Source organism: Protopterus annectens, chromosome 2.part1 (assembly GCF_019279795.1).
Source record: "Protopterus annectens isolate FY-2018-M chromosome 2.part1, PAN1.0, whole genome shotgun sequence".
In the NCBI taxonomy this organism is placed as follows: Eukaryota; Metazoa; Chordata; order Ceratodontiformes; family Protopteridae; genus Protopterus; species Protopterus annectens.
This window is the reverse complement of record NC_056729.1, coordinates 1,526,241,540-1,526,266,914: the sequence shown is the minus strand read 5'-3', so window position 1 is coordinate 1,526,266,914 and position 25,375 is coordinate 1,526,241,540. Positions and strand designations below refer to the sequence as shown.

The 25,375-nt window shown below is 44.7% G+C and overlaps 1 protein-coding gene across 1 annotated transcript in view; it reads left to right on the top strand.

Moving 5' to 3' along the window:
* Positions 1 to 25,375, top strand: part of PRXL2B (peroxiredoxin like 2B) — a 609,295-nt gene that overhangs the window by 406,688 nt on the left and 177,232 nt on the right. The window contains exon 7 of the mRNA XM_044062981.1: positions 2,578 to 2,696. Coding sequence (XP_043918916.1) covers positions 2,578 to 2,696 — 119 coding nt within the window. The remainder of the gene's footprint in view (positions 1 to 2,577; positions 2,697 to 25,375) is intronic.

Here is a 25,375-nt window from a genome sequence, read left to right as displayed (position 1 = left end):
GTTTTTACCATAACTACTAGTGGGGAGTGGGCTAGTTTGACCAGATTTTGCTCTAGGATTAACAAAGGGGCTTTTTCTATAGAAGGCTAGGGGTGGACACTATGGCAATACTTTTCAGTGCGCAACTGAGTTTCCCATATTGCAGCAGGGAAGCTTGGGAGGGGTTCACTAACAGACATCTAGGAGAAAAAGGTGTTTGTGTCAGTATAGGGCACCACTGATCCCCACTGCATGGTGTGCAGCTACGTGCAACTGCGAGGATTAAATACACGTGAAATTAAACACTTTTAAAGTACCAGTGGGAAAGCACACAAGCTTTCCTCCAGTAATATCCAACTCTGATGAGGCTCAGAACTACACAACTCTGCCATGGGGTGCAGGCAGGGCCCTGTTCATGTAAGATGGCTGGAATAGTGCTAAAGTATAACAATACAGTCTAGATTCAGCAGGTCTAAATCTAGTCCATGCTATGTACTAGCTACTTAAGCCAACAGAACAACTTTTTTAAAGTGCAGACAAATACAGTAAAAATCAGCAAAATGAGGCAGCAAAAATAAAATACAGTCAAAGTGCAAAAAATAATTAAAAAGTACTTTTTTTTTTTTTTTTTTTTTTAAGCAGTGGATGCTTTGGTTTTCAGCAGAATCTCGCCAGACCTCTGGCAAAAGTCACCAAGCACTGAGCAGCTCCTGTTAGCTGACCTGCAGTGGTACTGCACTCTGCGCAAACTGGTAGCTTTTTGAGCAGATGTGAACAGTGGGAAACTATGGAGAGCATTTCCTATACAGGATCAGCGTTAGCGTTGTAAGCCTCACAGCAAAATAAATAAATTTTAAACTGGATAGGTTTGCTTATATACAAAGCACTGCGAACTACATTTGCACTACCGCTCTAACCAGAGTACAAAAGAACCCTATTAATGTAAAACAAGCTGGTTTTGAGCTTAAGTGTAGTAACAAATGCTTTACAACTGTTTGAATATGTGTAGGGTCAGGAAATCCATGGAAATAAGTTCACTGACTCTGAAATGTTCAACAAAATACAGAAAAAAGTGCACAACGTAAGAGAACTACAACAACACAGAAAAACTTTGAAAAATTCAGAAATATTTTGGCAGACTCAGGAGAACTTTGGCAAACTCAGAGCAGCTCTTGCAATACAAGAGGAGGTTAGGAAATAATTACAATACTGTTAAAGGAGCAGTACAGTAACAAACAGATGATGTTTCTTTAACAAGTGCAGGCCGAAAAACAGTGATACATTTGACAAAATCAACAAATGAAGAACATAAATGTTAAATTAGCACTGAGACAGTTGGAGCAAGTGCAAAAAACACTTGTATTAGCTTTGTAGGTTCCAGATGGTTTTAGAAGCAATCCAAGTCTTGTAGTCACAGATGTCCAAGACAGGCACAGGAAAGCTCTGAATAAATAAGCACAGCATCACAAAGTGTAATTCTTTTATACAAGCAGGATGAAAACCTTTTACACAGTTAATCCCTCAGACCAATCAGATAAAACACAATAAACATCTCACCAGCAGTTTCCATCTTGGATGGGTTGAATTCGGCTGTGCTCCCACCAGAGTACAAAAGAACTTGAAACAAACTGGTTTTGAGCTCAAGTGTAGTTAAATGCTTTTTAACAGAAGTCAGAGTTCCTGCAGTATCAGGAATCCTTGGAAATAAGTTCACTAACCCTGAGAAATGTTAAGCGAAATACAGAAAAAAGTGCACAGTGTAAGGAAACAGCAGCATGGAAAAACTTTGCAAAACTTATAAATATTTTGGTAGACTCAGGAGAACTTTGTCAAACTCAGAACAGCTTTACAGTACCAAAGGAGGTTAGGAAATATTATTACAGTTAAAACAACCTAAGAGCAGATCAGTAAAAAAACAGATGGCAGTTTTTTTTAACAAGTGCAGGCTGAAAAATAGTGATAAATTTAACAAAATCAATAAATACAGCACAGAAGTGTTCAATAGCACTGAGACAGTCACAGCAAGTGCAACAAATACTTTGGTCCAGATGGTTTTAGAAACAATCACAGGTGTTCAAGCCTGGCACAGAGGAGCTCTGAATAAATGACAAGTCCCAGTGGTTAAGGAGGAGTCCATAGCAAGACTGCGCCAACTTCCCTGACTGGTTCACAGAATGTGAAGTCTCATGTCCTAATATAAGACTTGTGGGCCAGATAGATGTTGAGGGTGCATCTAATGGTCAAAATGTTTCTTGGATTGTAAACAGAATTAAAAAAAATGACTTAAGGGACTGCTATTTAGTATTACTTTTAATAAAAAGTCAAATTAGTGTTGAGCACTTGACAAGTTAATATATAAATAGAAAAATATCTGTGGCATAATTGCTTGCTAAAATATTTATGTAGTCATTGTAATGGCACTTATTCATGCAGTTTTATATCTTATTAGACTGTGACATTCCTCTGATATTTATTTTTAGTGAAAATATATTTTGCGTAATGGATCTGACTCTATGGTGAAGAAGTTTGTTTTATAGATGCAATTGAAAGTTGTGGTTCTAAACATTTACCTTGTCCTTTATTTTCTGTGTCCTTTAGGAGGAACACAGGTGCTCCTTCATTTTATTCAGGACTTCCCTGGTGATAAAGTTCCTCTTGAAACTATTGCTCAGACACTTGGAATCAAAGCAGAGGTTGAAACAAGTCAAAAGCCACAGGTAGGACAGTGTGTTACATGCTCAACACAGACATTAAAGCACCGATGACATGTTTAGGAGGTAGTTAGTGGGAGCCGAGCCTGAATATATGCTCTTTTATAGTGCTTTGTAATATATACTGCTGATAGTATTTTGAATGCGAAGAGGAAGTTTAATCATAAAACATTTTATTTTCCTAGTAAAAGCCATAAAACATGTCACAGATACTCATTTGACATTGGGGAGCGCTGTCACATAAAAAGACTAGAACTTCGTGCAGGGACTAACCATGTGGACAGGCAGTGAAATTCAGCCAATCATATATTCATACAGCTGCCCATAGTAGTAATAAACCAGAAGTAGAAATGTCTAAACTATACATGGGATATAGGAAAACTGTGCATAAATTTTGTCTTGGTTACAGACTGCTGTCAAATACCATTTATCAGACAGTGTTGCTGAGCAGTGGAATGTGTGAATTAGCTGAACATGTTTCTTTTGACAAGATTACTTCATGAATTTGATGACATCAGTTCTTTGACAGACTACAGCACTTACTGCTGTTAGTTGTAACACTTACTTTTCATGTTACATAGCGTGATATTCCATTGGATGCCACATTGTGCAGAAAGAGGCACAAAGTACCATATTTTTTCAACAGTTGTACATGTACTGTGGGGACTTCTGTCTGAGAACCATTTTTCTTACAGTGCAGGACCTAAAGGATGAACATCTAAGTTACCTGCTAGCATAATGTATAATGTGGTACATTACATTTTAGGCTGTGAAGTAGACCACCTGAAACGCAGTGAAACATATAATGTGAAGTTGTTCAGTCTCGCTGTTGATTCTTTACTGATGGGTTTGAATCCGATCCATTGGCTCCAACACAGCCATTTGCAAAGCTCAAGGTTTACCAGTAGCTCGAGACCAAACCCCTTATCCCACGATGCACTGCTGGAATTACCTCAGATCTAGTTTGCTGCGGCACGGATCTCAGTGGTTCCAGTTCGCTCAAGCCTTTTTTGAACAAAAAATTGTTTTTTTGCAAGTTATTCCATAATTTTTTCAGTCTCTTAGTTAGATTTGTCTTATAATAGTTACTGTAGTTTTTCTATTAGACCATTACCCTTGGTGCCTTTACTATTTAGTATAGTTGTAGTGGCTTCGTGTGTGTGTGTGTGTGTGTGTGTGTGTATATATATATATATATATATATATATATATATATATATATATATCTGTAGCTATTGTTGGCCCATTGTTTAGTGTGTTTTATATTTTAGGCATGTTGACTTGAGCCTTAGTGTAGTTTGTGATATAACTTTTAGGTTGTATTTAGGCTTGTGTGGTTTGTTATAGTGTTAAGCCTAAAGATTTTTCTTGCAAGATGTCTGAGGATAAGGAAAAACACCCAAAGTCTGGATTCAAGAAATGTCCAGACTGCGTTCAAAAGATGTCTCTGACCGATGGGTACGTTCAGTGCATTTATTGTTTAGGTGTTGTGCTTTTGCAGGAGTCCTGCAGTATCTGCCACTCCTTTTCCACGAGGGTTTTATTAGAGAGGAAAAGGAAACTTGTTAATTGAGGCTTGCTAAAGCATCCTTTTGCCGAAGCTTTGACTGACCAGGATGGGGCCAGCAAGTCCTCCAAATCTTCTGCAGACTCCAAGGTTTCCAGGGAGTCTAAAAAGTCTAAGAAAGTGGAGGAACCTGGGACATCGGCTCCACAGCCTTCGTAGCCAAGTGTCTTCTCGTTTCGGAGCCGGCCCACAGTTCTGGAGCCAGTCTCTGATAGACCTGCATCTCCATTCCTTCAATCGGCACCTTTGGTGCACTCCTCCAGGTCTTCTGTCAGCCTTTTGGATTTGGATATGGACCAATTGGTGCAGAAGCTCTTACGGGCACCAGGCCTTGCTAAATTGTTGTCGGCTCCGACCCTAGCATCGGAACTGAAGACTACTACCCCAGATTTGACTGCTTCTCCTCCGAGCCGTACCGGACCTTCAAAGCCAGAGGGGACCGACCTGCTGATCATGGATCCTTCGGAGCCAAAACCTACTCCGGTGTCATCGGTTCCATCTACTCTGACGTCCTTGGCGCTGACCGGGGACTCTAGGAGCCGACACTCTCCTGTTGGGTCCGGGGAGGATTCCTCTTGGGGCCTTGGGCTCGGAGCCCACGGCCTCAGTGTGGGAGGGGCTGGCGGTTCTTTCATGTCCGTCGACTCCTTCTCATCAGAGCCGTGATGCCTTCGAAGCCATGAGGAGAGCCTTGTCCCCAAAGACATCCTTCGACATCAGGTCTGGCCTCTTCTTCCCCCAAAGTGCCTGTGTCCGCCTCTGCCTCCATCATCCAGGCCAAGCGTAGAGACCCTGAGCCTCAAGTAGCCCCACAGGGTGCCCCTTACTCTTCCGAGACCTCCCCAGAGGCTCCCACTGAGGAGGTCCAAAGGAAGAGATTGTGTAAGAGGAGACAGTTGGACTCCCCACAGGAGTCTTTGACATCTGACACTGACTTGGATGAGTCAGAATGGTCACCACAATCCCCCGCTGAGGATATCTCCTTTGCGGAGATACTCGCGATCCTTAGGCAGAGGGGTGATTGGCAGTCCAAAAGCCCTCTGAGGATGAATCAGTTCTCCTGAAGGCTTTCCGGTCTCAACCTTCCACCTTTTGGGTATCTCTGCCCTTTGATGACCTCATGCAGCTGGTTTATCGGAGGGTGTGGGAGTCGCTGAAGTCCATGGAACCTGTCCCTCGGAGCCCTAATAAGTTCATTTCTGCCCCCATAGAGAAGTCTTTTTGTCCAAATAGTCCCTGTTGATGCCATGGTGGTGGCGGAGGCCACCAAAAAGGAAATGTCCAAGACTTCCTCGTCGATCCATCCACCTAACAGGGAGTCCAGGATCATGGATCGATATGGAAAATGCTCGTTTAGTTGTGCGACTTTTACACTCCGATCCCTGAACTATTGACCCATTTCATCAGACTGCAGAGAGATCTCCTTAAGGAGTTGGGAGATTCTCTTCAGGGTACTGTAGCTGCAGGGGCTTCCGACAAAGTTGCCGCTCAACTTGCTACCCTAAATTCCATTTTGAACTCATCCATGCGTCTCCTATTGTATGCAGCCAATGGGACAAGTAGGGCAGCGGGTACAGGAATTGCTCTACTAAGACATTCCTGGATGCACTTATGTTCCTTCGTGGAGCCCTTTGTCTTCATTTGTCAACACCCGTTTTGATGGCTCATCCCTGTTTGGGCCCAAAGTGAAGGAAACTCTCACCAGGTGTGAGCAGGAGGGAAAGACTCTGTCTGCCGTTGGAGTCTGTTTTTCCACCCCTACTCGGCCTTATCCCAAAGGCCAATGGGGAGGTAAAATGTGGTTCCAAAAAGCCCAAAGAGCCTTTCAGGACACACTTGGTGAACCCCCCTCTAGGGGCAGAGGAGGGGGTAACACTGGAGGACGCCGCCCTCGTGGCAGAGGGGGTTCGCAACACCAGGGTGACAGAGATCACTTCTCTGGTCAACCCAATCAGCGCTCCTGAAAGGAGGCCCAACTGTTCTGCACTGGAGGCAGTCGGGGGGTCGCTTATCTTTGTACCCAAATGCCTGGCAAGATATAACAAACGACAGTTGGGTACAAAGTATTAATTCCAGAGGGTATTTCATACCGTTCTCCACTCCACCCACAACCCAAAGAAAATCCCGGACATTCCACCAAGTTACAGGTAACAAGCAACTATAGAGGTCCGCAATTTGCTAGAAAAACGTCATCCAGCCAGTCCCAGCAGACCAAATAGGATCAGGAACTTACTCAAAGTTCATTTTGGTTCCAAAGAAAACAGGGGACTGGAGACCTGTTTTGGACCTCAGCAGACTCGACCAATTTGTGAAGAAAGAGACGTTTCGGAATGTCACTCTACAGTCTATACTCCCCTTTTTAGGAAGAGACAATTGGATGTGCTCTGTAGATCTCAAGGATGCGTACTACCACATAAAAATGGCCAGGCCATCCAGAGATCTGCGTTTCCAGCTGGGAGCCAGTCATTATCAATTTCGAGCCCTGCCCTTTGGTCTCACTAGAGCCCCCCAGAGTGTTCACCAAATGCATGGCAGTGGTCATGGTTCATCTGGGGCGTCTAGGATTCCAGGTGTTTCCGTACCTAGACGATTGGCTCCTTACCTCCACCACCAGGCATCAACTGATTCAGGCGAGGGAATACAATCTGACACTCTGCCATCACTTAGGCATTACAGTCATCTCAGAAAAATCAGCCTTGTCGCCATCGCAGCATATCGTCTTTATAGGGGCAGAGTTAGACACTTCACCACTCTACGACTACCAATCGAGAGGGTGTTTCTTCCTCGCCAGTACTTCAGTTCGTTAGTGTCGAAGGACAGAGCACCAGCCGCAGAAGTCTTAAAAATATTAGGTTTGATGGCTGCAGTGATCTTGGCCATACCATTAGCAAGGATGCATATGCGGATTCTTCAGTGGCTTCTGTTCAGTCAGTAGTCCTATGAGTCATATGATTTTAATCACAAACTCTTGCAAGAGAGATCTCCAGTGATGGTTGACGTCTCCATGTAACCATAGGACGCCCATTTGTACTACCCCCTCCAGTAGCCACTGTGACCACGGACACTTCCCTGATTGGGGGGGGGGGCTTTTCAGGGAAAGACTGCTCAAGGCACATGGACGGATCAAGAGTCACATCTGCATATCAATATTCTGGAGATGAGAGCAGTACTTCTGGAGTTGCAGTACTTCCAAGACTCTCTTCCTCTAGGGACGATTGCAATTCAGACAGACAGTATGTCAGTAGTCTGGTTCTTGAACAAGCAAGGTGGGACCACGTCTTACCCCCTTTGCCGAGAAGCCCTCAGAGTTTGGCAGTGGGCTGTCTCCTCCCAGCGCTTTCTGCTGGTAACGCACATCCCAGGGAGATCCAACTTGATAGCAGACAAACAGAGCAGGGCAATTTTGTTGCCGCACGAGTGGTCCCTCAAACAAGAGATTGCAGACAGGATTTTCCGCAAATGGGGCCAGCCTTGCTGCAGTCTTTTTGCCAGTCATATCAACATGAAATGCAGAAGCTACTTTGCCCTGATTCCCCCTCCGGGAGAACCCCCTAGAGACGCACTTGTACACGATTGGCCCCCGGGTCTCCTCTATGCATTCTTCCCAATCCCTCTAATACCCAGACTCCTGCAGAAAGCAATGTTGCTGGGAGGGACTATCATTCTTATAGCCCCTCATTGGCCTTGGCAGATTTGTTTCCCATTTCTTCATCGTCATCTATTGGAGGATACATGGATTCTGGACCTGATTCCGGACCTTCTCACACATCCATCGGGGGACTTCCATCCTTCATTGCAGTCACTGAAGCCAACAGCTTGGCTGTTCCAGTTCCCCTCATAGCCAGGCTTCATGACCTTTGTAATGAGACAAGGCAGATCCTCTTGTCTTCCCATAAGCCGATTATATCTTAGTAAGTGGAAGAGATTTTCTATATGGGCATCTAAACAGAACATTGATCCTTATCGAGCTTCCTTGACGTCCATTTTAGAATTCTTGACTATGATCTTTAATAAAGGAGCAGCAGCTGCTACAGTTCGGGTCCAGTTGGCTGCTATATCTAACTTTCATCTCGGAGTGGACGGGCTAAACATAATGTCCCACAAGTTGTCCAAGGCCTTTCTCAAAGGAACCTTCCACATGAGGCCTCCAGTGGAAACTCCTTATTCTCCTTTGAATCTAAACTTTATGCTGTCTCGTATAATTCTTCCCCAATTTGAACCAGCATCATCTTGTGACCTGAAATTCTTATCATGGAAAACCATATTTCTGGTGGCTATTACTTCTGCCTGCAGTGTCAGAACTGCAAGCCTTATCTATCAGCCCTCTTTATTTGATTTTTCATGCTCTTTTTGCCCAAAGTTTGTTCGGAATCTAATGTCAACCAAGTCATTGAGCTGCCAGTCTTCTTCCCTAACCATTCCAATAACCTTGAGTATATGTTGCACAAACTTGACATTCACAGACCGCTCAGATATTATTTGGACAAAACAAAAGATGTCAGAAAATCAGACAAGCTCTTTGTATCATTCTCTGAAGCCAGAAAAAGTAGACCAGTGGCTAAATGCATGTCCAATCTCGCCTACATTCTTACCCGTGGGTTCGGAGCCGAATGTCTGCTCCGACTCGGCCATACTTTAGCTCGAAGTCTTTCAATTGGCTGGGCTAAGATGGTATACCATGCTGCACTGCTCTCTATCCCCAGATCTCGTTTGCCGCTCATGTAGCACGGACGTGTTCTCGCTCTTGGCTGTGGCTAAGTATTCTTTTCATCTTTATAGCAGAGACGTTTTTGCAAAAAAAAAAAAAAAAGCTATTTTCATTATTTTCATAGCTGTTTGTTATCTTTGAGTGGGTTTGTGGAAAAATTGTTTTTTTCTTGTCTTAGCGTGTTTCTTGTGGTATCCCACTAGCTGTTTCCAACAGGCCAGGCCCATTTCAGTTAGAGGACCTAGTTTGTCCCCTCGCTTTACCTTTGTGTGCTAACTTACTTTCCCTTGGGCTAAGACCGTTTAATTTAGATGAACTAGTCCTCCCTCTTGCCCTTGTGTTCTAGGACCATTTAAGTTAGAGGTCTTTGTGCTGTGCTGTACTGTCTGTCTGTTCTGTTCCCACACTTGTGGCTGATTGACCATTGGTCTGGTTGTTGGGTTAGTGACTCAGTTTTTGTAGTGACTATGTCTAAAGATACTAAGGAGCATAAGCCCTCGGGCTGTAAGAAGTGCACGAAGTACAGTTATAAGATGTCTATCACTGATGGACACACTGTGTGTACTGTCTTGGAGCGATTCACCTCCAGGAATCGTGTACTTTTTGTCATGCTTTTAGCCCGCATGTTCCTCAGGAAAGGAAGACAAACTGATTTTGAAAGGACTTCTGAAACCCTCCTTCGAGGAGGATTTGGAGAGGGCTTCCAGCTTTGTCTTCTCCATCTAAAGCTAAATCTTCTATCTAAAGCTAAATCTTCTAAGGCTAAAAAGCAATCCCCGGCTCCATCAGTATCCTTGGAGCCGCCGGAGAAAATGGCTAAATCTTCGATGACATCCTCAGCTCCATTGTCCTCAGGGCCGCAGGAAGTGTCTGTTTCTATGGAACCTGCTTCGGCTCCTATTCTCTCGGAGCCTGTTTGGAGCAGGTCGCCTAGCATTAGGCCGGTATCTCCTCCTCGCAGGTCTCCTTCAGAGAGGAGGTCTCTATCTCCTTCCCTATCTTCTAAATCCTCCAGGACCTTATTGGATGTGGATGTCGATAGAGTGGTGCAGAGACTTCTCCAGTCACCGGTATTGGCTAAATTGTTTTCGGCTCCTACCCAGTCGGCTCCGGAGCTGGTCCCTCTACCTGCATCGATACTTCCCCCCTCCGAGTGCATCTCAGCTTTCGGAGCCGGAGTGCTCAGCTCCGTTTGATGTCCCTAGATAGGTTCCGACAGCCCCTCCTGGCTTATCGGTTCCGACGTCAACTCTGACTCTGGCACTGTCCACATGGTTCAAGACTCAGGATTCCTCGGTCAGACCCGAGGGGGAGGCTTCGGAACACCTCTCTGCTCCTAGTTTCCCTCTCGGTGCTTCGGCGTGGGGAAGCCTGACTCCTGTCTCGGCTTTGGACCTGGTCCCTTCTGATCCGAGGTCTTCCATGGCTGGTCTATCTTCAGACCCAGGGGGACCAGCTTTCGAGGCAATGTGGAGCGTGCTGGCCAGGTCATCCATGGCATCATACGATTCGGTCACTCTGTCCCCTACAGTACCGGTGCTGGTTTCTGATCACCCTCTATCTCTTGACAGCAGAGCCCCAAGGCCTTAGGGTACCCCCATGAGTGGTCCCCATATTTCTGAGGGCCCCTTAGAGTTTTTGCCTGAGGAGCCACCCAGAAAGAGAACGTGCAAGAGGAAGCGCATAGATTCCCAAGATGAGTCTCTCACGTCAGGCACTGACCTCGAGGAATCGGAGGGGTCCCCTAAGTCATCCACTGAGGATGTTTCTTTCTCTGACATCCTAGAGATTGTGAAGCAAAGAGGTGACTGGCCATCCAAAGCTCCCTCTGAAGAGGAGCCGGTATTCCTGAAGGCTTTCGGTGCTCAGCCCTTTGCCTCCTGGGTGTCTCTACCCTTCGAACTTTTGGATCTGGTTTGTCGAAGGGTGTGGGAAACCCCTGACTTTGTGGAACCAGTCACCAGGAGACCCAAGAAATTTTTGTCTGCCCCTGCTGATAAAGAATTTCTATCCAAGGGAGTTCCTGTGGATGCCATGGTGGTGGCAGCAGCCACCAAGAAGGAATTGGCTGAGGCTTCTTCCACCGTCCATCCCCCTAACAAGGAGTCACCAGACCATGGACCGGTACGGGAAGAGTATGTTTTCTTCAGCGGCCTTTACTTTGCGGTCACTGAATTACTTATCACACTTTACACGGCTCCAGAGAGATCTCCTAAAAGAGCTTGGAGATATTCTAAGGGGTAACGTTTCTGAGGCGGAGGCTCAAAGTCCACGCTCAGATGTCTACCCTCAATTCTATTGCAAACTCTTCCATGAGGCTGATCTCTTATGCAGCCGAGGGAGCGAGTAGGGCACCAAGTTCAGGAGTCGCTCTTAGGAGACATGCCTGGATGCGCCTTTGTCATTTCGCAGAGGCCTTCAAGTCTACATTCACCAACGCCCCGTTTGATGGTTCCTCTTTGTTCAGAACCAAGGTGAAAGGCACTCTCACTAGGTGCGAGCAAGAGGGAACCAAGGTGAAAGGCACTCTCACTAGGTGCGAGCAAGAGGGAAAAACTGTCTGCCGTAGGGAGTCCATTTTTCCCTTCCCTCTAGGCCTTATCCCAAGGCCCAGAGGAGTGGGGAAAATGTGGTTCAAGAAATCACAGTGGTTTTTTCCCGATGTACAAGGTGAGTTCCCCTCCAGAGGCAGGGGAGGGGGTGGTTATTCAGATAGATGCCACCCTAGGGGCAGAGGAAGCCCTCGTAACTCGGGAGACCACGATTCCTTTCATGGTTCTCCCTACCACTGCTTCTGATGGGAGTCCCGACTGTGCTTTTCCGAAGCCAGTCGGGGGTCGCATCTCATTATACCCGGAGGCCTGGTAAGGTATCACCCAGGACCAATGGGTTTTACGAATAATTTCCGGAGGATATATCATTCCCTTCTCGTCAACTCCCCCTCCAGTCAAGAAAATCCTGGATGTTCCACCCAGTCAAAGGGATTCCGCAGCTTCAGAGGTTTCAAAGCTGCTAGAAAAAGGAGCCATCCAACCTGTCCCCTCAGACCAGATCAGATTAGGGACTTAGTCCAGATTCTTTTTGGTGCCGTAAAGGACAGGGGACCTGAGACCCATTTTGGATCTCAGCCGATTGAACACCCATGTGAAAAAGTCCAAGTTCCGAATGGTCACGTTACAATCTATTCTCCCATTGTTGGGAAAAGAAGTTTGGATGTGCTCAATCGACCTCAAGGATGCTTACTACCACATAAAGATGGACAGGGCATCCAGAAGTCACCTACGCTTTCAGCTGGGAGCCAGTCACTTTCAGTTTTGAGCCCTGCCCTTTGGTCTCACCACAGCCCCCAGGGTGTTTACCAAATGCATGGCAGTGGTGACTGCTCACTTGAGACGTCAGGGATTCCAAGTGTTTCCATACCTGGACGACTGGCTCCTTACTGCCACCACCAGGCATTTGCTACTTCAGACCAGAGATGCCACTATCAACCTATGTCAACAGTTGGGCATCACCTTGAACTGGGAAAAATCTGCCTTGTTGCCCTTGCAGCGTGTCACCTTTATAGGCGCCGAATTAGACACCATGCTCATGCGGGCGTTTTTACCACAGGAGTTTTACAACAACAGATTTATGCCTTGCTCCCTCTGAGGAGAGTGAAGGCAAGATTGGTCCTCCAATTGTTGGGGACGATGGCTGATACGATTATGTTAGTTCCCTTGGCAAGGTTACATATGAGGTTCCTTCAGTGGCTACTCTTTGCCCAGTGATCTCTTCAACGTCTTCCACTTTTTCACCCTATTCTGCTCACAGACAGGTGCAGACAGGATCTCAGTTGGTGGCTTCATACCGATAACCTCAATGCAGGAAAACCCTTCGTTCCGTTGCCTCCGGTTGCCACAGTGACCACTGATGCTTCCCAGATGGGGTAGGGGGGGCATTATCTAGGCAGGACAGTCCAAGGCACTTGGCAAGAGCACGAGATGCATCTGCATGTCAAAGTCCTGGAGATGAGAGTAGTGCTACTAGCGTTGCAAGCACTTCAGAGCTTTCTTCCTCTTGGGACTATTGCAATCCAGTCGGACAATATATCTGTGGTATGGTATCTGTACAAACAGGGAGGAACCAAGTCGTATCCCTTTTGCAAAGAGGCCATGCGAGTGTGGCAGTGTCTTCCCAACATTTTCTGGTAGCAACACACATTCTGGGGAAGTCCAGTGTGATCGCAGACAGGCTAAGCAGAGCTATTCTGATGCCTCACGAGTGTCCCTGAACTGTCAAGTTGTGGAGCAGATTTTCCGCAGGTGGGGTCAGCCTTGATGCAACCTTTTTGCCAGCCCCCTCAATGTCAAATGCAGCAGCTACTTCACCCTTATCCCTCCTCAGGGGGAGTCACCCAGGGATGCTCTAGTCCACGATTGGCCCTCCGGTCTACTATATGCCTTCCCTCCAGTTCCTTTGCTGACAAAGGTTATTCAGAAAGCGCAGTCCTTGGGAAGCAAAATGATTCTGATTGCTCCACACTGGCCTCGTCAAATTTGGTTCCCCTTTCTCCATCCCTGCCTCATGGACGCTCCTTGGATTCTGGACCCACAACCAGACTTACTGACTCATATGTCAGGGCAACTCCATCCCTCTCTTCGGACCCTCCGGTTGACAGCTTGGCTACTTCCACCTCACCATTTTTCGCCAGATGTGGTTCATATTCTATCTTCCTCTCATAAGCCTTCGACGAGGAAGATTTATTACAGCAAATAGAAGAGATTTTCCATCTGGGCGCATGCCAAACAGATTGACCCTTACACAGCTCCAATCTCGTCAGTATTGGAATTCCTCTCTATGCTTTTCAACCAGGGATCAGCTGCCGCAACCATTAAAGTCCAGTTGGCGGTGATTTCTACTTTTCACTTCGCAGACGAACCTAGTCTTATGGCACATAGACTTCGTAAAGCTTTCCTGAAAGGCACTATGTTGCTTCGTCCTCCTGTCTCTGAACCTGTTATGCCTTGGGACTTCAACTTTGTTCTACAGGGTCTTACTTCACCCCCCTATGAGCCTGCAGCCACTTGTGATTTAAAATTCTTAACTTGGAAGACTGTCTTTTTGGTAGCCATCACGTCGGCCAGATGTGTTTCGGAGCTTCAAGCCTTATCAGTTAAACCACCTTATTTGATTTTTCATAAGGACAGGGTTTCTCTCAGACTGAATCCTTCCTTTCTTCCCAAAGTAGCATCAGTTAGTAATCTTAACCAATCCATTAAATTACCAGTGTTTTTTTCTCAGTTCTCGGACAAGGTAGAATTCAAATTTCATCAGTTGGATGTGCACAGACAATTACGATTTTATTTGCACAGAACGAAGGACCTCAGAAAATCAGATCAGTTGTTTGTTTCATTTTTGGAAAACAGAATTGGGTCTCCTGTTTCCAAAGTCACGTTGTCTAGGTGGATTTCCAGTTGTATTTCTTTCATTTATACTCAGGGGGAAGAGATTTACCGTTCCAAGTGAAGGCTCACTCTACCCGGTCTGTATCTGCATCTACAGCTTTTCAGGCCAGATTGTCTATGGATGATATTTGTGCTGCGGCTACTTGGGCATTTCCTCACACCTTTGTTACTCATTACAAGTTAGATGTGGTATCTAGAGGCAGGTCTTCCTTTGGTTCCACAGTGCTCAGGAGTATATTCCACTGAGCCTCCCAGGATTTAGGTGCTGAGGACGCCGTCCCACGAGTAAGAATGTAGGCGAGATTGGACTACATAACATCAAGAAGTTATGTACTCACCATAACGTTCAATGTATGTAGTCCATCTCGCCTCACATTCTTACTTGGCCCCCCCCCCTCCCACTTTCCCCCGTCCTGGAGGATCTAGAGGTTAGGCCTGGTTTCAGAATTCCCTTCATTCTTGGTTTGTTCTTCCTTCCTTCGGTGTTGTTATGCATGGAGAGTGAGTGCTGGTGCTCGCAGCAAACTAGATCTGGGGATAGAGAGCAGTGCAGCATGGGATACCATCTTAGCCCATCCAATTGAAAGACTTTGAGCTAAAGTATGGCAGAGTCGGAGCCGACATTCGGCTCGACCCCACGGGTAAGAATGTGAGGCGAGATGGACTACATACATCGAACGTTATGGTGAGTACATAACTTCTTGTTTCGAAATGGCTCTCTGACTGTATTACCTTTGTTTATTCATCTGCTAATATGCCATTGCTACACAAGATTAAAGCTCATTCTACCAGGGCAGTTTCTACATCTTCTGCATTTCAAGCCAAATTGCCCCTTGGTAATATTTGTACTGCAGCCACTTGGTCTAAACCTCATATTTTTATCACTCATGACAAAGTTAACAAGGCCTCTAGGGACAGGGCTTCCTTTGGGTTTATGGTCCTGAAGAATGTACTCCCGTGAGCCACCCAAGTTTGAGGGTGCTAGGGACGCTACCCATCAGTAAAGAATGAATGGTGAGATTGAACAACTTCATATTAAGAAGTTATGTACTCACCATAAAGTTTCATGTGAGTTGTTGCATCTCGCCTTCATTCTTACATCCCTCACCTGGCTGATAGTTGACCTAGAGGCTGATCTCTTCCTGGTTACTCAATCCTCCTTCCTCTTTATGGGAGGGTAGGTCTCTTACATGGATATAGTACACGCAGCAAACAATATCTGAGGTAATTCCAGCAGTGCATCATGGGATAAGGGGATTGGTCCCGAGCTACTGGTAAACCTTGAGCTTTGCAAACGGCCGTGTCAGAGCCAATGGATCAGCTCCGAACCCATCAGTAAAGAATGAAGGTGAGATGGAACAACTCACATGGAACGTTATGGTGAGTACATAACTTTTTATTCAGACATTCATTTGGCCAAGTTGTGGTTCATCAAACATGCAACTTGACCAGTTGAAACTATCACAGTGAAACCCAACAAACCTAGGAAACGAGCACTGATGGACTTGCTCCCTGCAGAATCTATGCTCAAGCTTGTTATCTGGGCTCACAGATGCGAGTGTCAGTTGCACGTTTTCAACAAGTTATGGGTCAGTGTACTTGCCACCCAGTAGATTAATATGGATCATATGTATTTACGTGTGTGTGTGTGTGTGTGTGTGTGTGTGTGGTGAGTATATAGACAGCAGTTCCCTCTAGGTTGAGCATTAAAGGCTATTTACCTTTGGGCTATTTTAAGCATAGTTAAATTTCCCAACCCGTGTGGTGTTTTGATTTCCCTTTCCCCTTTGTACACATTATTCTTATTACACACAGTAATAAACTCTGGGCAAGACCGCAGTCCAAATTGTAGCTTGCTACAGACCCCAAACAACAATACGAAAAAAACCACCACTGGTAATGAGTAAAATCCACAGCTAGAAAGTTAACAGGAACCAGTCAACGGCTGATTAGTTATCTTTTATTAGAACATCAAAAGTTCAGGAAGATGGATCAAACATCCAAATTTCAGATAAAATAAGTCAAGCGCTTTCGCCCGGGCTCTCCCAGGCTTTATCAAGATAAAAACACATATAACTTCACTTCTTTATATACATCATTACTAATTGATTGTATAATTAATACCTTTGAAATTACAATTACAATTTAAAGTTCTAAGTAAAATTTTTACAATGTTTAACCATAAAAACTATTTTCAAAAGTTGTTTTAAAAGAGAATTGTTGTACTTGATTTACTACAAATTTATTAAATATGTGTAAAAACCAAATTGAAAACATAAATAAAATGTTAAAAAATGTATGTTTGATACAAAATGTGCTAACTAATATGAACATTCTAAGGTACTGTGCACTAATCTAGTAAATAAAACTCATGCAAACATCTATCACTCAAACTTCTATGGTATGTATAATGTATTTTTTCAAAATCATTATAAGCAATACTTTAACATGACAGCCTTTAACAGACCCCCCACCATGCCCCAGGATTCACACTCCTCATTTCTTGATACACTGGAAAGTATTAGGGTACAACCCAACACCCTAATAATGGGCGATTTCAACTACCCCACCATTAACTGGGAAAACTACTCATGTACCAACTCTTTTGCTCAACATTTTCTAGAATTCATAAATTCCAACGCCTTGGATCAACTTATTCACACCCCCACCAGGGGCAGCAATATCCTAGACCTGGTCATTACCAACATGGGAAACCGGTGTTCCACACCAGAGGTAAATTCCTCGTTGGTCAGATCCGACCACAAGCTTATCAGCCTAGACATCCACATCCCTCCCCCAGCCCCAATTAGGGAAACCATCGTAAAAAACTTCTCAAAAGCCAACTTCACACTTCTTAAGACAGAAGTGGCAAACTTCATGACACCCATGCAGACGGACAGTAGAGGTATGACTGCCGAATCCTACACAAATGCACTTTATAAGCACTTTCACGAGTGCATGGATCATGCTATCCCTAATAGAACCAAGATGTTTTCCTCCAAAAAAAGGAAGCCAATCTGGTGGTCCTCTGCCATAAACAAACTCTACAAAAGAAGAAACTGTTGCAAAAATCCCATGACTGGAGGAACTCCCTGGTCAACCTCAGTAAGAAGCTGAGATCCCTCATAAAATCCTCCAAAGCTAGTTATGAAAACAAAATTGCCATAGACTCTAAAGACAACCACAAAGCATTATATAGCTATGTCAAGAATCTAAATGGGAACACTCAGATCTGCTCTGAGTTACAGCATAATGGCACTAAATATACAGAACCAACTGATATTGCCAACATCCTAGCAGATAGGTTCAGTGCTAACATTACCCCCCTCTCACCCCCTAGAGGGCCCATCTCTGTACCGGAAGAATGCAAAGTTCCTATAATCACGGCTGCACAGGTAAAAAAAAATCTCCAAAGCCAAGAACACAGCATCCATGGGACCTGACAATATCCCAGGCTGCGTTCTACACGAACTACAGAATGAACTGGCACCCTAACTAAGCATCATGTTCAATCATTGCCTCACCTCAGGCTTTGTACCCACTGAATGGCGCACCGAGACAGTTATCCCAGTCCACAAAGGGGGAGCCACGACGGACCCCGGGAACTACCGCCCCATTAGCCTGACAAGCCTGGTCTGCAAGGCCATGGAACATATCATCATGGAACTCATAAACAAAGACATTGGTAATCTTCAAACTCTGGACCCTACTCAGTTTGGATTTGTAAAAGGCAGATCATGTCTCCTAAACCTGATTGACTTCTTTGAAGCAGTCACCAAAGCCATAGATGAGGGTAAAATGGTTCACACAGCTTATCTAGATCTCGCCAAGGCTTTCTACACCATCCCCCACTCTGGAATTATAGATACGCTCACTAAACTAGGTATTAATCCCTATGTCACAAGATGGGTTGCCAACTGGCTCACGGACAGAACCCACACTGTGAAAGTAGCGGATGCCAAATCCGACATCAGACCAGTGACAAGTGGAGTACCACAGTGTTCAGTCCTGGGTCCTCTCCCATTTGGTATCTACTTCTTTGAAGTGCAGGCCAACACAGAAGGTCTTTGGCTAACAAAGTTTGCAGATGACTGCAAACTAGGAGCCATAATCGAAACTCCAAACGATGTGGACAAACTACAAAAGGGCCTGACTGAGACAGATACCTGGTGTCAAAGCCATGGCCTGAAGCTCAATGCCAAAAAGTGTATTGTCATCCCCTTTGGTAAAAACTCTGTACCCATGAACTACCACATAGCTGGTAGTCTACTTACTGCCGAAAATGTGGTGAGATCTTGGGACACAGGTGGACAATAGTCTCTCCTTTGATAATCACATCGCCACAGTGGTCAGGAAATCCTTCTATGTGGCTCATCTCAACACAAAAGGATTCTCATCCAGAAAAAAAGAGGTCATTGTTCCCCTCTACTCATCACTCATTAGACCCATTATAGAGTACAACGCCTCTTTTGGTATGTACCTCACAAGACAGCTACAACAACTGGAAAGACCACAGAAATACCTCACAAAGACGATTACTGGCCTTAAACAGATGCCCTATGCAGACCGTCTCAAAAAGCTACAGCTTTACTCCATCGCATATCGCCTACTCAGGGGCGATCTCTGCCTAACATGCAAAGCTATGTCAAACCCAGAGCTGTTGGACATGCTCCACTTAAAGAAATCCCAATCCCACCGAGCTACACGCTCTAGGGACCTTAACCTTGTCACCACAATAAACCGAACATGCTGGAGGGATAGATTCCTGTCCCAGAGACTTCCCATACTCTGGAACAGACTACCTATCTATGTCAAACAGAGCTCCTCATTAGCACTCTTCAAGAAAAATCTTGATGTTTGGATGGGAAATGGGAAATTCACTTCGGGGATCACATCTGTGGCTCTGCTCGACAGGGGCACAGGAAAATAATTTTCTTGGGTGGCGAAAGCCAGGGTACATTTTTTGGCTAGACTTGTATAGGCCCTAGGGCCGATAGCCTAGTACCTACCTATGAACCTATAATGAGGATAATATCATAGATGTTTATAAGGTCCCAAGCATGGTATATTTAGTAGCCACCTCTGTCCATTAATAAGTTAGGGGGCAGCCCTGTGGTAAATTTCCTGTTAACCATCCATAGATCCAAGTTCCACTAGAATATGGACAAGGATGAGCTTTGTTTTACGTGGATGAGATGTCTGTTCCAGAGCAGCATCATTCACCTGAGAGATGTACCTGCCTCTCCACACCATTCTGTTGCTGCTATAGAGGAGGTTTAGATCCCAGGACTGAATATTTCTAGTCCTGTTTAATTTGTTGATGTGCAGTAGGTAAATTAGGGATGGGTCACAGGATGCCTTGTATACCAGACACAGGTCACATCTTGGCAATCTGTAAGAGACCGAGTATAGCAGTAGAGTTTTGAGACTGACCATGTATGGCAAATTGTTTAAGCTGAATATCCTTTCTGTAAGGTATCTCTATAGGCATTCCGTCTGTAAATGCGAAATGGGACATTTATACCCAATGATTGCCCTTATGAAGGTTGAATAGAGGGTGATAGTGACATCTCTCGGTCTAGAAACAATCCCCTTGTTAATAAGCTGTACAATGTAGAATATTTTCCTCAACACAGTGGAATTATGTTGGTCAAATGTTAGGTTGCACTCCACATACATTCCAACTTCCTGAATGACTGGGTCAGCTTACACGAATGTAGTCTGTGTGTAGTAGTTCCCTAGGGCAGCTGACTTACCAAAAAATCCATTTTTTGGCATTTAGCGTTAGTCCACGATTCTGGCACTAGTTATTTGTGTGAGAGATCCTTCTTGCAGGGTGGCTAAGTCTTTTGGGATTATATAACTGCACCCATCTTTCAATAATCCTCAAACTTAGTCGGCCAGTTTCCTTTAGTATTTGCTTTAACTTCAGAAAAGTAAATGCCAAACAGAAGAGGTCCCAGCAGCAAGCCTTGGGGGACTCGACTGCTAGCTGGTCTTTGTGGAGGTAGCTTCACCTATTTTGGTCTGTTTTATCCATGAGACAGTTGGCAATCCAGTGGGTGACGTAGAGGTTTACTGTTAGCCTGCTTAACTTTTTTACTCTGCCTGATTTGGGGGATTGTCAAATGCTGTGGCCAAGTTAAGGTAGGTGGTGTGCCCTGCTTTACCTTTAGCCATTGCCATGTTGGCTCTTTTAAGGAATTCCACTAGGCTGAGTAAGTGTGACCTTGCTTAGACGAATCTGAACTGAGGTTGATCCAGTGTCTTAAGCTGCCATATAGCCTTATTAAGTCTATGATAATACTTTCCATGTTTTACACATGAAACTGGTCAGACTTATGGGTCTGTAATTACCAGGCCAGGATCAATGGAGGGTCCTCCCTTATGCAGGGGGATTTGTGTTGCTATTCTCCACTCGCTTGGTAGAAAGCCTGTGTTGAGGATGAGGTTGAACAGTGTTAGGGGATTAGCAGAAGGTGTTTCCTACTGCTCAGGATGCATCTGGGGATAATGTCCGGACCCATTGGTACAATATTTTTAGCTTTTGAAAGCACTTTTTGGACTTGGTCATGTGCAATATCTGTGGGGGGAGTCAGTGTCAGGTATTTCTTATGGAATAGATGGGAAGGGGGGGTAAACTTTGAACTGAATTTATTAGCCAGTTGGCCAGACAGGTCTTCAGCTTCATTGAGGGTAACATCTTTCACAGTCAGTTCAGTGCATTGCTGCATTATATGCCTGAGATTTGGAGCAAAACTCAAAACTGTCTTGTAATTATAGGTTCATAGGTTCATACTAGGCTATCTGCCCTAGGGCATTTATAAGCCTAGCCAGAATGTGTTTGGCTTTCGCCACCCATTTTAAATTTATTTTGCTATGCCCTTTTTCGATGTTAGTATACTGTGCCTCTGTCTAACAGTGACACAGAAGTGATACCTGGGGTAAACCTACGATCTCCCATCCACTCATCAAGATTCCTCTTGAAGAGAGTCAATGAGGGACTCTGCCTAACCTGGACTGGGATTTTATTCCAGAGTGAAGGGAGTCTCTGGGTTATGAATCTGTCCCTCCAGCATGTCCTATTTATTTCAGTGCTGAGGTTCAAGTCTCTCGAGTGCGTAGCTTGATGGGATTTGGATTTTCCGAGGTGCAGCATGTCCATTAATTCCGGGTTGGACATGGCTTTATACATCAGGCACAGATCGCCTCTGAACAGGCGGTATGCCACTGAGTAGAGCTGGAGTTTCTTTAACTGGGCAGCATATGGCATCTGTTTGAGCCCTTTGATCCTCTTGGTGAGGTACTTTTGGGGTCTTTCCAGTTGCTGCAGGTGTCTGGTAAGGTACATCCCAAAAGGGGCATTGTACTCAATTATGGGCGTGATGAGGGATGAGTAAAGAGGCACGATGACATCCCCTTATCTAGATGTGAATCCCTTCATGATTAGGTGGGCTATATAAAATGTTTTTCTAACCACTTTGGCCACGTGGTTGTCAAATGAGAGATTGCTATCAACTTGGGTCCCCAGGTCCCTAATTACTACTTCTGTACTTAATGGATTACCACCTATGTGGTAATTTGTGGGCACTTTGTTTTTGCCAAAGGGGATGACTATACACTTTTTGGCATTTAGCTTGAGGCCATGGCTCTGGCACCAGTTGTCTGTTTCTATGAGGCCCTTTTGGAGGATGCTTGTGACGGCTGGAGAGTCTATTATGGCGCCCAGTTTGCAGTCATCTGCGAACTTGGTCAGCCACAGTCCTTCCATGTTGGCCTGTACCTCCGAGAAATATATACCGAACAAGAGAGGTCCCAGGACTGAGCCTTGTGGGACACCACTTTTACTGGTTTGGAGTCTGACATGGCTCCAGCAATTCTAACCATGTGGGTTCTGTCCTTGAGCCAATTTGCAATCCATCTAGTGACATAGGGGTTTATATTTAAGCTGGTGAGCTTATCTATAATGCCCGAGTGGGGTATTGTATCGAAGGCTTTTGCGAGGTCCGGGTAGGCTGTGTGGACCACCTTCCCCTCGTCAATGGCCTTGGTGACTGTTTCAAAGAAATCAACCAGGTTTAAGAGGCAGGATCTGCCCTTAACAAAGCCGAACTGGGTAGGATCCAGTGTTTGTAGGTCCCCAGTATCTTTATTTATGAGGTCCATGATGATCCTTTCCATAGCTTTGCAGACCAAGCTAGTCAGGCTTATGGGGCGATAGTTTCTAGGATCCGTTGAGGCACCACCTTTATGGAGAGGGACCACTGTTGCTGTACGCCACTCTTTGGGCACATATCCTGTAGTAAGACTGAGATTGAACAGTAGTTTTATGTTTGAGTTTAGCTCTTTTTAGAGCTCATGTAGGACGCAGCCCGGGACACCGTCTGGTCCCATTGATGCTGTGTTTTTTGCTTTGGAGAGAGCGGCTCTTACCTGTTTAGCTTAGGTGGCTGTCTTCACCTCAGACATGGCTTTGATGGATTTATGGATTTAGCGAGACAGCCGAGTTTAATTCCATGATGAGAGCTGTATTAGTTTGATAACTACTACTCTTTTGGGCAATATTTTCTACCTTTTATGGTATAGCTTGTTGATGTTATAATTCCACCACAGGGAGTTGTTTCTGGAGTTTTCCCTGCACATGTTTCTACAGGAAATAGCTAAATCAATGTATTTACGATTCCTCATAAGCATCAGCATTTTCAGGGTTTGGTGTGGATTTGAGGCTTCCCAAAGTATCACATAGGAATAGATAGTTTGTCTTGGAGAGGTTTCTAAAGATAGTGTGGGTGGAGGGGTCCTGTGGTTTCAGTTTTATTTTGAATGAGACTGCTTTATGGTCAGACCTAACAAGTGACATTGTGCAAGCAATATGGTGTAAGATGCACCCCCTACTGGTAAAGACAAGGTCTAGTGTGTAGTTTGACGTATTGTTCCAGAGCATTTGCATTGAGAGAGATCAGAAATCATTGCTCTTCTGCTTTAGTGGTGGTGTACGTTATCCAGTCAGTAGACATAGTTAAAATCATCTAGGAAGATGGTATTGGGATTAATACTGAGACACTCCAGCTCTTGTAGATGTACTCTGTGTATTCATGGATCGTAGAAGGGATACTTTTGTTAACCATTATGTGGCAATAGTGATTTTGGACATGTAGGAGCTCTAATGCATTAAGCTGCTTAGCCAGTCTTGATGTGAGTCTCTCATGGATGCAAATTGAGGCTACACTACCTTTTTCCCTTCCTGCGCAGTAACTAGTGTAAAGGTGTGGAAGGCATTGTTGCTCTGCACACTGAGGGTACTCTCCCCCTATTTAAACCATGTCTTAGTCACTACACAGGTGTCTGCATCTTCCAAGGTAAGGAGAGCTTGTAGGGGAGTGGAGTTCTTCAGGTTCCTAGCATCGATCAGCAACATCTTCATATTTTCTTTTGCTTGTTTCATTATGTTTTTAGGTTTGTCTGGTTTGCACATGGAGAAGGTCTTTGCCAGTATATGAAAAATTTGACGGATCAGTTGTAGGTCATCACTATTGAAGCAGTGAATTCTGTTGAACATATCCACCCAGGCTAACAAATATTGGACTGCTTGGATTGACCAAAAACTAAGCTAGTTGTGTTAATCAGTTATTTTTCACTCCTGTTGCAGCATAATTTTTGGAGAAAGTAGAATGTTGCTCAGTACAGGGCTCAGTCTTACCCACCTGGGGCACTGACTTGCTTCATATAGTCCAAGGAGGTGCATCTCAAGTCATTGACACCTGCATGTAGTATGACAGAGTCATACTTGGACCTGCTATTTAAAGTCTTGCGTGCATGAGTGACCTGGCAGATCCTGGCATCAGGTAAGCAACTAACCATCACTCTTTCTATACTCGCCCTGGTAAGAGGTACATCTGTATGCCTTATAGTGGAGTCACTAATGACTAAGATGATTGGTTGGATGGATGCCTGTCTTATGGACTCAGAATCCATGACTTTGGTTCTCCTTCGCTCTATGTGGTGGTGGGTTTATTAGGTCTGGAGTGTTACTGAATGTACTTTATGCCTGTGTTATGTATTGGCAACAGGTATAGGCAGGTTTGTCTTAAGACCCTCTACATACAAGGGATTATGTATGCTAGGTGGGATGCAGTGGAGTGTGGTGTGTTGCTGATGGTCCTGATGCCAGAGTTATCTGTTTGTGAGATTTTTGCCTCCAGTGATGTATACATGCATCTTTCACACAAATTGCATTAAACTGTTTGAGTAATAGGTGATTTTTCAGCCAGCATGAGAACTTCTCCAGTGTATCAGGAAACACATCTTAATCAGGATGGCTAGAGAAATTAATGGGAGATGCTGGTCCATGATTTTGACAGGAAAATACTTGAGGTAAGGATAAAAGGGAGTTTGGCATAATGGTTTAGATATTTGCCTTGCAGGCACAAGGTGCAGGGTTTGATTCTCCCATGGCTTAATTGTCTAGGCTTAAAATGGCCACAAGGGCAGTTAGCCTAGTACTAATCTATGAACCTATGTTTTTGGATACAGTGGTTACTATAGATAGACTTGCCACTATGGCATATGGGATGCTGAGTTACTAAGGCTCAGGTATATGAATATCCTGGTCATGGTTCAGCTGCAGCATGAGGTATGTACTTGCACTTGGTGCAAGTTAGATAAATCTTTTAACTGAGGTCACTAAGATTGTGCAGTTTTTGCTGGCTTCTTATACTAAAATACAATTCATATACTGGCCAGAAGCTGAGAGCCCTCATAAAATCCTCCAAAGCTAGTTATGAAAACAAAATCGCCAGTGATTCTAAAGACAACCACAAAGCATTCTATAGCTATGTCAAGAATCTCAATGGCAACACTCAGATCTGCTCCGAGTTACAGCACAATGGTACTAAATATACAGAACCAACTGATATTGCCAACATCCTGGCAGATAGGTTCAGTGCTCACTTTACCCCCTAAAGGG